Source organism: Nicotiana tabacum, chromosome 17 (assembly GCF_000715075.1).
Source record: "Nicotiana tabacum cultivar K326 chromosome 17, ASM71507v2, whole genome shotgun sequence".
Taxonomy (NCBI): domain Eukaryota; kingdom Viridiplantae; phylum Streptophyta; class Magnoliopsida; order Solanales; family Solanaceae; genus Nicotiana; species Nicotiana tabacum.
In genome coordinates this window covers 25,628,037-25,641,267 of record NC_134096.1, presented here as the reverse complement: position 1 = coordinate 25,641,267, position 13,231 = coordinate 25,628,037, and the positions used below count along the sequence as shown (strand labels likewise).

Genomic DNA, 13,231 nt, shown 5'->3' with positions numbered 1-13,231 from the left:
CCCTCCTAAGTCTGGGGCAATCCCTTATGATATGGCGAGTGTCACCACACTAAAAACAAGCCCTCGTAGAATGTGGCTACTGGGACTGGCTCGGGCCTGATCAACTAGACTGCCCGCTAAAAGCACCCCGTACAGGAGGTACAGAAGACACTAGCGGTGCATAATATGAAACTTGAGGTCTGGGAGTAGCCAGAATACCACTGGAAGCTTGAAGTGCTAAATGAATAGGACGTCTCACATAACCTCTACCATGACGGGCTGCAACTGGGGCACGAGAATTATTATATGTGCCAGAATCTCGGGGTCTCTTAGTTTCCCTTTCTTTCCTCTCTCGAGTCCGCATACCTTCCAATCTCCTAGCAATTGACACCACCTGTTGGTATGTGATGTCCATCTCTAGCTCTCGGGCCATATTGTATCTGATACTAGGGTGAAGACCCTCAATAAATCTGCGCACCCACTCTCGAACAGTAGCAACTAAGGCTGGTGCATGCCTAGCCAAATCACTGAATCGGACCGCATACTCTGACACGGTCATAGAACCCTAGCGTAGCTGCTCAAACTCTGCGCGCCATGCATCTCTAAGACTCTGAGGAACATACTCCCTTAAGAACATATCTAAAAATTGAGTCGAAGTGAGTGAAGCTACCTCAGCCGGACTATCCAACTCATATGCCCGCCACCACTGGTAGGCTGCTCCTCTAAACTGGAATGTCGTGAAAGAAACCCCATTGGAATCCACAATACCCATAGTATGAAGGATACGGTGACATTCTTCCAGAAATCCCTGAGCATCCCGTGAAGCTAAACCGCTGAAAATGGGAGGGTGGTACTTCTTGTACCTCTCGAGCCTGAGTTGCTCTCCTTCTGAAACTGTTGTCCTAATCTCAGGTCGAACTAGGACAACTGGCTGCACTGGAATAACCTCTGGGCCATGGTCAACTTGGGCCCGTGGTTCTGTAGTACGGGCGGCGGGAATGTGTGCTCCTCCCCCGGCCTGAGATGTGGCAGGAGCAAGTAGAATTAACCCTGCCTGAGCTAGAGTGACAAGCATGCTCAAAAACTGGGCAAGAGTCTCCTGAAGTGCAGGAGCAGTAACAAGCATTTCAGGTGCCTGCTCTCCAACTGGAGCTACTGGTGGCTCTAGTGCAGCAGCTCGGGGGATGCTCTGGCTGCACCACGTGGTGTTCCTCGGCCTCTGCTCCGACCCCGGCCTCTTGCGGCTCCAACAGGGGGCACGGGTGCCTCTCAAATATAAGTATAGACGTCTCCATACCAATCCGCAAGGCTCTACTAAACATACTTGTGACTCATAACACCTATGAACCTAGTGCTCTGATACCAACTTGTTAGGACCCCAAATTCCCTCTGTAGGATATCTTGATGGCACCTAGTCTCGAAGACTAGGTAAGCCTATCAATGCGGATTAATAATAAATATCTAAAATAATTAAACTATAATTCAAACAATTTCAACTCCCAAAACCCGGTAGAAATAAGTCACAAGCTTCTAAGAATTTATTCTCTAAGTCTCTATACAGCAGAGTCTAAAGAAAATAAGGAAGACAACATAGTAAGATAGAAGGGGACTCCGGAGTCTGCGGGCGCTGGCAGATATACCTCGAAGTCTCCTCGTACAACTAGTTTGCTGATGCCTGGTCTGATATGATGTACCTGGATCTGCACAAAAAGATATGCAGAAGCGTATTATGAGTGCACCACAACGGTACCCAGTAAGTGCCAAGCCTAACCTCGGTAGAGTAGTGACGAGGTCAGGTTAGGCCCTACTGAGAATAAATAATGACATATAAAATGTTTAAACAATATAATAAGATAAAATGACAATGGACATGAATCAAGTAGTATGTCACATTTAATTTTACCAAATAATGGCAAATAAATACCTCATGGAAACAAAACAGAATTTCTTTTCAACTTTAGAAAAAAAATAACAACAAAAATCAAAGGCAACTACGGCCATAAATCAATATCAATAAGGGCACTCCCAAGGTACCGCCTCGTAGTCCCAAATCATAAATAAATTCACAATATCTCATTTCCTTATCTCACCGCGGAAGCCTTCACAATTTATTTTAAAGAAAATATTTTTCCCTAAATAGCATCCCGCGTTTTAGCCATCCTTATCACAGCGCATGACTTCTAGTAGTTCCCCCTACTAGTCACGCGTATCAAGCCACCCTTATCTCACTGCATGTGTTTCAATACCCAGACCTTATACCACCGCATGCGGATCAACATCACAATATATCACAATTTGCACCTCAAGTGCTCAATAATTTAACTTGCTAAAATAATTTAACAACAATATTTTTTTCACAATAAAGAGCTCACGGCCCATGTCAATATAATTCAACAAATAATATTTTTCCACAATAAAGAGCTCACTGCTCCATCACAATGAGTACGAAAATATTACAAAAACGTATTCATGAATAATAATTCAGCAAAATAATATTTTAAAATCTTTAATACGTTGCTTCAATACCAAATTTAAAAGAAACCAAGTTCTAACTAAACAGATAAAATAATTAGCACGAAAAGGTCAAGCAAATTTAAAATATAAATATTTAATCAATAATGAAGAATATAATAAAATAAAAAAATTTAATTAATGCGCAAGAGTGATCTACACAATTTAAAATATAATTTTTCACATTTAGCCTTTATACACACTCGTCACCTCGTGTACACAACTTTTCACATATTACAATTATTAATCCCATGGAGAATTTCCCCCACACAAAGTTAGACAAGTCACTTACCTCGACTTGCTCCAATTTAACCAAGTATGCTTTTTCCTCGATTTTTCGATTCCGGTCGACTCGTATCTAGTCATAATTAATTCGATACAGTCAACAAAAATTATAGAATTAATTCTATAAGAAAATACTATATTTTTCAATAAAAATCCGAAATTAACTCAAAAATCCGAAATTAACTCAAAAAAATCGGAATCCGGCTAAAGTTACGAAATATGAACACCAATTCAACCACGAGTCTAACCATACCAAAATGACTAAATTCCAATAACGATTCGACCCTCAAATCCTCAAATCTATCCAAGAGGGTTTTCAAATTTTTCAAACTTAAATCACCAATTAAATGTTAAAAACAGTGATATACAAAAACCAACTTGAGAAGTCCTAGAGCCTATAATATACTCTGGAAATTAAAACCCTATTTAAGCCCCAATGCACACAGTCAAAACAAACTGAACTTATTGCTTCCAGATATATAATACCTGAACTGGAAAAATTAAAACACAACAATATGTAGAGCATATCACAAACCAAGATTGAGTTATGAACACTTACCCCAATATTTTTCCTTGAAAATCTGTCAAACATCGCTTCTGCTCAAGCTCCAAGTTGTTAAAAATGGCGAAGGGGGACGAAGCCCCCCTGTTTTTATAACTTACAGATCTGTCTAGGGTGACCTCGATCATGGAGTCCGATCTTGGACCTCGATCATAGGAGTCCGATCATGGGGAGTCCGATTAAAGGGAGTCCGATTATGGTCCTCGATCATGGACCTCGGTCATGGCCTTCGATCATGGCCCTCGACCCTGGGGCTCGATCACAGCCATCGATCTTGGCTATCGATCATGGCTTCGATCTTTATGGCCTTCGATCACTAGCCTTGGTCATAGCCCTCGATCCTGGGCCTTCGATCACTGGCCTTCGAGCTTGCCTTCGATCATGGCCCTCGAGCCTTGCCTTCGATCATGGCTCTCGAGCCTGCCTTCGATCATGGCTCTCGAGCCTGCCTTCGATCATGGCTCTCGAGTCTGCCTTCGATCCTCAGCTCGATTTTTGGGCTCGATTGCTCAGCAGAAGAAAAATTGCGGTAGCTTTTGTTTTTGTAGCAGCTGTTTAAGTCCTATTTTTGATCCGTTAACCATCCGAAACTCACCCGAGACCCTCGTGACCTCAACCAAAAACACCAACAAGTCTTAAAACATCATACAAACTTATTTGAAACCTCACATCACATCAAACAATGCTAAAATCACGAATCATGCTCCAATTCAAGCTTAATGAAACTTAGAATTTTCAACTTCTAAATTCGATGTCGAAACCTATCAAATCAAGTCCGATTGACCTCAAATTTTGCACACAAGTCATAAATGACATAACGGAGCTTAAAAATTTTCGGAACTGGATTCCGACCCCGATATCAAAAAGTCAATTCTTCTGTCAAACTTCCAAACTTTAAATTCTGATTTTAGCCATTCCAAACCTAATTTTACTACGGACTTCCAAATAAAATTTCGAGCACGCTCCTAAGTCCAAAATCACCATACGAAACTGTTGGAATCATGAAAATTCTATTCCGGGGTCGTTTGCATATAATTCGTCATCCGATCACTATTTGAACTTAAACTTTTAATTTCTCATCAAAATTCCATATCTCGGGCTAGGGACCTCAGAATTTGATTTCGTGCATACGCCCAAATCCCAAATCAATATACGAACCTAACAAAATTGTCAAAATACTGATCCGAGTCCGTTTGCTCAAAATATTGACCAAAGTCAACTCAGTTGAGTTTTAAAGTTCTAATTCACATTTTAATCCATTTTTCACATAAAACTTTCCGAAAAATTTTATGGACTGCGCACGCAAGTCGAGTAACGATAAATAGTGTTTTTTAAGGTCTTAGAATACAGAATTAATTATTAATTTTAAAAATGACATTTTGGGTCATCACACTCCTCTTGCAAAAAGGCAAAAAAAAAACTACTCTCCATATAAATATAAAACTCTTTCACATTTAAAACCATATAACTATAGTTCTTTAAAACACTTTAGCTAGATTTGAATAAAGTGAATTTCTTTTTAAATAAATGTAATATATAGAGTACACATCTATGTTTATCCAGAGAACAAAAAAGAGTTTAAAAATCGAATAAAAGTTTACTTACATATATAATGAAGTAAATCTACATGCCGGAGAAAGAAACATCACAAATATCAGTCAATATTCAAAAAAAGTTATTTTTTTCTTTTTGAAGAATATTTGTTTCAAGAGTCAATTTGTATGATATTAAACAAATAACAAAACTTTGGCTATACAATTGCTGTCATTAAATTCAATTTAACACCTTCTAGAAATTGAAGGGTATAGCTGAAACCTTTTCATTTAGCTGCAGTCAAGCCAACATTGCAAGGGTATAATATTTTTTTTGTTGAAGAATATTAGTTTTGAATCATTAGATTATGTGAAAGGTTTTTTTTCTCGAATTCAACAAGAGGAATATTGGTTTCTAATTGATAATTTTTTAAAATTTGAATTAAAATAAAAAAGAAATTTATCTTTTGTTATCATGTTATCACACTTAATTCGGCTAATGATCATATGCAATCATGTTTCTTTTCTAATTATTTAAATACTACTTCTCCTCTTGTAAAAAGGCAAAAAAAAAAACTACTCTCCATAAAAATATAAAACTCTTTCACTTTTAAAACCATATAATTATAGTTCTTTAAAACACTTTAGCTAGATTTGAATAAAGCGAATTGTTTTTAAAATAAATATAATATATAGAGTACACATCTATGTTTATCTAGAGAACGAAAAAGAGTTTAAAAATCGAATAAAAACTTACTTACATCTATAATGAAGTAAATCTACATGCCCGAGAAAAAAATATCACAAATATCAGTCAATATTCAAAAAAAGTTTTTTCTTTTCTTTTTGAAGAATGTTTGTTTCAAGAGTCAATTTGTATAAATGGACATCAAACAAATAACAAAACTTTGGCTATACAATTGTTGTTATTAAATTCAATTTAGCACCTTTTAGGTATTAAAGGGTATTAGCTGAAACCTTTTTATTTAGCTGCAGTCAAGCCAACATTGCAAGGGTATAATATTTTTGTCGTTGAAGAATATTAGTTTTGAATCATTAGATTATGTGAAAGGTTTTTTTCTCGAATTCAACAAAAGGGATATTGGTTTCTAATTGATAGTTACTATAGCGATTTTCAAGTGTAATAAAAAGTATATTTAAAACATTTATTATGACGTTAATTTTTTTTTTTAAATGTAAACAAATTATTTTGAAATGGGATTATTTTTTAAAATATAATGTAATTTTAAAAATAAAAAGATAAGATATTTGTGAATTTTAGTAGAGAGGTTTTAAAATTATTATAATAGAAGTCATAGCATGGATAAAATCAAGAAACCAAAAACTTATGAAATATTTATATAAATATCTGGCCAAATTTATTATTTAATTTTTATAGCTAATATACATAGATGATATAACGATAACACACAATTATACATATATTATATATGAATTATATATAAATTACACATCCTTCAATTTTTTAATTTAAGTGGTTGGTTGAGAACCTATTTAGGTTGATTAGATAAAGCCAAAAGAAAAATATGAAAGAATTTCAACTAAAGACTAAAAATATAAATAAACTTCTTATGTAGACAATTTCTTTTAAAACTCATCCTTTTATAGCGAATTAAATTAATTTTTTTAATAAAAAAAGAAAGACATAAAAAACAAGATAAAAGAAAATAAATATAGAAAAAATGTATGAAAAATCTAAAAACCAGAAATAAGAGATGACTACGAATTTCTTCTTCTGTTTCATCTTTGTTGAGTATAGAAATTTTGGAAGCTGATCTCATCGATTTCAAATATTCTTTTCAACTCAAATACATAGATTATAAGATAAGGATATCTTAGAATATTTTTTTAATTTATGTTGTGTGTCGTTTTTAAAAAATCACTATTAATAACAAACTTATATGATATTCGTATTTGAATTTAAATGCAATTTGAGTAGTTTGCATTGAGGTTAAGCCAAGTGTGGTGTCGAGAAAAAACTATTTGAAAATTTTAAAACAATATATGCAATGTTATATAATTATATAATAACAATCAACTAATTTAATATTTAATGATTCAAAGAACAAAAAATCCGTATATATAGGGTATTCAAAATTCAAAATCCGTGGCTAGAGATATCGATAAACTCAAAATGGAGTCATACTAAAATAAAAAAAATTCGGATAAAGAATCGTTTAAATTTATAAATAGCCGATTAAAGTGGATTTTAAATTAAGGATAATATCTTCACTTGCATCATTATAAAGATGATCATTATTGAAAAATATATAAAGTTTTAGAATTTGATATTTCAAAATAGAAATAGATTTTGAAAGATAACAGCATACCAAATAAGAGTTCAAGTCGTAGTAAAAGAGTCATATCGTAACCAAAGAATCGTTCATACTGTGTCAACCTTTGTGCTTTACCATAAATACGAGCTATTATTTCGCTTTGTGGTTATTTTTAGATTCCAACAACACCAATGCGAATAGTGCAAAAATAAAATTATCACTGCGAGATTTGAGAAAATGTTAGTCTTTCTTCATGTAGTTTCTTAATTAATATCTAACGATTATCTATAATTATCTAGAAGGTTTAAATTTTAAGGCTATTTACATATAATTCAAATAACTCAGATATTTTAACATGGTTAATGTTAAATATCAAACTGGAGTCATACTGGAAAAAAATTCACTGGCTAAAGAATTTTTTATATTTTTAGATAGCCGACTAAAATGAGTTTTGAATTAAGGATATAAAAATAATTATTATTGAAAAATAAAATTTTAGAAACTGGAATTTTAAAATAGAAATATTTTTTAATAGATATCAACACACCAAATAAGAGTTCAAGTAGTATTTAATTGAGTCAAGTCGTATCCAAAGAGTCCTTCATAGTCTCAACCTTTAATTGTTTTGCCTAAATATGAGTTATTATTTTGCTTCATGACTATTTTTAGGATCCAATGACACCGACGAGAATGTTACCAAAAAAGAAAACTAGAATTATAACTAGGAGATTTGAGAAATTTTTAATTTCATGTAGTGTTTCTTAATTAATATCCAATGATTATCTATATTTATCGAGAATGTTTAAATTTTAAAATTATTTACATATAATCCAAGTAACTCCAATAGTTGACATGGTTAGTATCCGCACATCCGTGCGGGTGCTAATACTAGTTCAAAATTATAATAGTAAACCAAAATTGTTTAGGATTTGATATTTGATAGTTTATTTAATTCATGTCTGAATAAGATTTATAGTAAGAATATATTAAAATTACAGTTTTCAGTTAAAATAAATTTTGTACTATTATAAATAGATGTTTTGCTAGCTTATTTTTTACGTTTGAAGAATTATGGAGGAGAAATAAAGAATTGTAAAGATCAGTCGGAGATTTAATAATTTTTTTTGTTCTTCATATTGGTATTAAAGTTTCTACAATTTTCGGAGAGAATCAAATAACTTCTGATGCCGGTAGGCGACGAGCCATATGTGCCGCCCATCTGGCCGTTGAGTATGTTGGCAAATATCGGGCCAATGTTATATGTATGGAAAGCAATCATGTTGATAAGAATTGAGCAAAATAATTGCAAACTTAAAGAGGTGCAAGCTAATAATGGCACAAGGGAAAGAGGCTCCTCTTTAAAAATTAGAGAAGCAGTCAAGGAAAAATAAAAAAAGGAGCCGGTGACAAGTACATCACCAATTGGGAGCCGGTCACAATTGTATCTATGGAAGTTGGAGAAATACTTCAACAAAATTGGGTGTTCCAAATGAGTCTCAACCAGAGGCGGATCCAGGATTTAAATCCTATGGGTTCAATTTTTAAAGTTATGGGTTCATATCTACTATTTTTGTAATTTTAATGAATTTTTACATACAAATTTTTACTCCGCGTCAAAAGTTATGGGTTCAGTTGAACCCATAATCAATACACTACATCCGCCTCTGCGTGTATCAACGGGAGTTGAAGATATGTGCTTCAACAAAATTAGAATGTTGGTGATAAAGTGCATCAACACGAGTAAAAGATAGGTGTTTCAATAAAATTGGATGTTGGTGACAAAGTGCATTAACGAGAATTGGAGTCAGCTTGACGTTGGTGGGTTCAGATCAGTTAAAGATTTGCTAAACTTTTGTTAGCTATTTTTAGATGAATATACAGTAACAGCAGAGTTATTCCTATGCTTTAATAGTTTTATCAACACTTAAATTTATAAAGAAGATGGCTTGCTCAATAGAGTAAGGTAGCCTTAATAGGTTTATAATATGGCAATTTGGTTGGGACTTTTTTTCGAACACAAAATGTCAATTTTTTATGTGGATTTGATTCCAATTCGATTCATTTTCCGTACCCCTAAGATACAAACAACCATCGGAATCCAATTTATCTTGCTGCCAAATTACCCCAATTGGAGCAAATAAAAAATTAGAAAATTCGACGATCGAACCAAAGAGCATATATAGTGGCCAAACCATATACCCAAGAGAATCGTGCGTCGCTAATTCCGATATTCCCTACCAAACAATCATAGAATCCAACGCATTATATATACAAGTCCTTTACTGCTATTAAAAAAAGCAATTCTTGGATTATGAAGTTCGGCAGGATCTTGATGATGTTGATGGCCCTTATAGAACAGACTCTGCCTGAATGGAAGGACAAGTTCCTGTCTTACAAGGATCTCAAGAAGCAATTGAAATTGATTTATCCTAATAATGATGGGATTAACAGAAAGGAGGTAAATGATTTTGTGGTGCTCTTAGAGGAGGAAATCGAAAAGTTTAATTCTTTCTTCATCGAAAAAGAAGAGGATTATATCATTCAATTCAAGGTATCTTTTTATTTTCCTTATTAATTACCACTCCCTAAGAGTGGAACGAAACTGAACAGATTGGTATCAGAGTATCCATATAAGAATACCAATTAGTTGGGTTTAAGTTTTAGTCATTGTAGGCAGATTTATGTTATACCTGCACTGGTGGGATGTAGCACATATCATGCGCACAAGCTGGCTTCGTCATTAAAAAAAAAAAAGTTGTAGCCATTGTTTTTGTATGCTACTTGTCGTTTTGGTTTTATGACACCCTAATTTCAGTAATTTGTCCCAATACTGACTGGCAATTCTTATGCTAACCCTCCAACTAGTTTGCAATTGTGAAAGTTGCATTCGCAGATGTTTGCATAAACAATGTCAGTCTAGTGTAAGAAAATTTGGGTTCATCTATTTTGTTTCTGCATGAGGGTAAAAACTAACTTGACCACTAAGCCAAAACCTTGCTTGTCACAGCGGATTCACTACATCATGATAAATAGACAGTATTTTTGTTTCTTAATTGTAATCTTCAGGGAGTGGTGTTGGATGGCACGGCGGTGCCTCTGCCTCTAATCATGGAAGTGTGGTTTTTGTTATACATTCCATTTCTCCCCTATCCTTGTTGATCTTTAAAATACTTTCCAACCTTTTCATTGGAGCCTTGTTGTTGTAGCATTTAGATTATTCTTGGTTCCTTTTGGTTTCTCAGTGTTCTTATCTTAATTCTAGGGAACTTTCTTCTTTATGTTAAGCAGAGAAGAAGAAAATATGTGTATTTGGATATTAGTATTGCATCTCATTGCAATTCTTAGTCGTGTTATGGGACATCTTTTGCATACTACAATTGCTTAAAGTTTGTCAAAATGATAAAAATAACTGAGAATTTGTGTTCTGCATTTGAGGTGATTAGAATAGAATTATGGTATCTGTTTTTTTTCTTGACAGAGTAATGTGCAGTACCATGTAACTTCTGTACAACAGTTATGGTCTTAATTGCTTTGGTGCATTTGTACTAGGCAATGAGTCATGATAGCAGAGAAATGGTAATCAAGTCCTTTTGTTATATTTCTAGTCGAGTCATGATAAGATTGCTTATATGATACAAAATTTTAGAATTAGGGCTTCTTCCTCTTTACTCGGTTTGCTAGCATTAGTGTTAGTATGATATCCTTTTAATCGTAGATTGATATTACTTCCTAGAGTTTCACTACTTTCTTGGCTTCGGTCTTATTTTTATCTTGTTGTTATTCCTACTTATTGTCATTACTTTTTTCATCCGTTCTCCAGCCGAGGGTCTATCGGAAACAACCTCTTTGCCCTTCCAGGGTAAGGGTAAGGCTGCGTACATTTTACCCTCCCCAGACCCCACTTGTGGGAAATTACTGGGTTTGTTGTTGTTGTTGATCTTTTCCAATTTTTTTGTTTTTCCTTCTTGTTGGGCAAATGCAGGTTTTAAGAGATAGTATTGCTGAGATTAGAAGTTCGGAAGAGTTGATGAGAATAGGTAGAGACCTGGTGGATCTTCATGGACAGATGGTTCTATTGGAAAATTACAGTGCTCTTAATTATATAGGTACTCAGCCATTAATATTTTAGCTAACAGCATTAACAAGTGTCATAAAAATGAAAGCGTGCTGCATAGGAATGACAATAATATGCTTTAACAATGTATTCTTCAACAGGTCTTTTTTTTTTTTACTTTATACCGTATTTATGTTGTCATTCATGGGGTAATGTGAACAGTGTTCTTTCTGTTTGAGGGCATTGGTAAATTCTTATTAGAAGTATATTCTGTTGCAGTTTAAGCTAAGTTGACTTTTCATTCTCTATGTAAATTATGCAGTAAAGGTTCAATGGTTTGTAGGGCATAAAAAAGTAGTGTAAGAAAGCAGAATTTCACTTTTGATGTGGCAAATCGTAAATGAAGCTTTAATTCACGTATTCAATTAATCATTTGCCAATCTATTTGTAACAGAATCTTGAAAATAGCGAAACTTATTGCCAGGCATCATAAAGCCTTGTTCTAGCATTGTATAACCATACATAATTGCACCACTGACACGATTAGGATTGCATTTTCAGTTCTTTTATAGATTTTTACATATTTTTCCACTTGGGTAATTATGCTGTTTTCAGGATTAGTGAAGATATTAAAGAAGTATGATAAACGTACTGGTGCTCTTATTCGCTTGCCTGTCATCCAAAAGGTGCTAGAGGAGCCATTTTTTAAAACTGATGTTCTAAATAAGCTAGTGAAGGAGTGTGAGACCATGCTTAGTAGCCTTTTCTCCCAAAATGAGCCATCTAAAGCACTAGGAGACGAAGAAAGTAGCGGAGGAAGTAGTAGTGGAGTCGAAGATACAAAAGTAGTTGCAGAAACTAAAGAACCATCTGAAGGTATTGATGGAGGAAGCAGGGTAGCTGAAGATCCAGAAGAACTTGCAGCCATTGAAAAGCTCTCTAAAGCACAAGGAGGGGAAGGAAGCGGCGGAGTCAAAGATCCAGAAGAACTTTCCGCGATTGAAAACAAGGGAAACATGTACTTGAAGCTTACAAAATCAGCATTGAGAGTCTTGCAGGAAATCCGAAGTGGAAGTTCAACTGTCAGCATGTTCTCTTTGCCGCCATCTCGAACCCACAAATACATGACCTAGCTCATTTGGGCAGACATCTATGGCTAAGTTTTGGTCTGATTGACTAAGAAGACAAGCTTTGGGATATGGTTCTTGCACAGACACTCGGGACTTGATGATTTGAAGACTTTGGATGAGAATTTCTTATCCTTGCCTCGTATTGAATATTCGAGTGTGTAGTATTTATTCCAATACTTGAATCTTGTTTATGGAAATATTCACTATTAAAGTTTGGATTAAATGCCTTGTTATTCTTATGTATTAAATGATTTTTATTAAAATTGAAATGAGTTATTGTTTATATAATTATTATTCTTCTTTAATATTTACAAAGGGATTAGCTAAACCTAGGACTCGCCCATTAACATTGAATTAATCTCGAAAAAGGTAATTTGGGGTTGGGAAAGATTAATTAACAAGAGCTTGAGGCGTTAACCCCCATTTTATGGATTCTACCTAGGGATAAGATTGAACTACTTGTAGCCACATCGGGTGAACTTAATCTCTTAATTGTTTTTAGGGATAATTCATTTAGAAGTCGTGTTAGTCTTCGAAAAAATCTAATATATAACTAATATCCGAGGCTAATTAACATAAACTTGCTCATATTTGTAAAATTGTGAAATACATTGGATCGTTACTTGAGTAAAATTCCCATTGTATCCATGATTGTAGCCATTAATCATTTTACTCGCTTTCTAAGTTAGTTTATATTTTCACATTTAGTTATAATATTTTCTCAAAACCTTTTTTATTGTTTGGATTAGCATAATAAGCATTTTCTAATCGCCTACGTATTGTTCTCTATGAGATTCAACTCCGATTCATAGTTGGGTATATTATACTGCATGCGACCATGTCCGCTTACTCTTCGAGGATTGGATTTGGATGTCATCAGC

At 34.2% G+C, this 13,231-nt stretch overlaps 1 protein-coding gene across 2 annotated transcripts; it reads left to right on the top strand.

Moving 5' to 3' along the window:
• The first annotated feature begins 9,081 nt into the window (after positions 1 to 9,081).
• Positions 9,082 to 12,638, top strand: LOC107792986 (SPX domain-containing protein 1-like). Of its 2 annotated transcripts, XM_075234118.1 has the most exons (4): positions 9,082 to 9,717; positions 10,987 to 11,031; positions 11,149 to 11,272; positions 11,836 to 12,638. In XM_075234118.1, exons 1-4 carry the CDS (start codon positions 9,478 to 9,480, stop codon positions 12,351 to 12,353), a joined length of 927 nt encoding a protein of 308 aa, XP_075090219.1. In that variant the 5' UTR covers positions 9,082 to 9,477; the 3' UTR covers positions 12,354 to 12,638. The 2 variants fall into 2 exon arrangements, with proteins under 2 accessions (XP_075090219.1, XP_075090220.1); XM_075234119.1 differs by lacking the exon at positions 10,987 to 11,031 and having other exon boundaries at positions 9,090 to 9,717.
• Positions 12,639 to 13,231: the final 593 nt, after the last annotated feature.

What these genes read in the sequence shown, in the direction of transcription:
- LOC107792986 (XM_075234118.1), top strand. Translation starts at nt 9,478, where the DNA reads ATGAAGTTCGGCAGGATCTTGATGATGTTGATGGCCCTTATAGAACAG. An exon ending in ATTATATCATTCAATTCAAG is followed by an intron (nt 9,718 to 10,986) that starts GTATCTTTTTAT and finishes TCCGTTCTCCAG; the next exon opens with CCGAGGGTCTATCGGAAACA. An exon ending in TTTGCCCTTCCAGGGTAAGG is followed by an intron (nt 11,032 to 11,148) that starts GTAAGGCTGCGT and finishes GGGCAAATGCAG; the next exon opens with GTTTTAAGAGATAGTATTGC.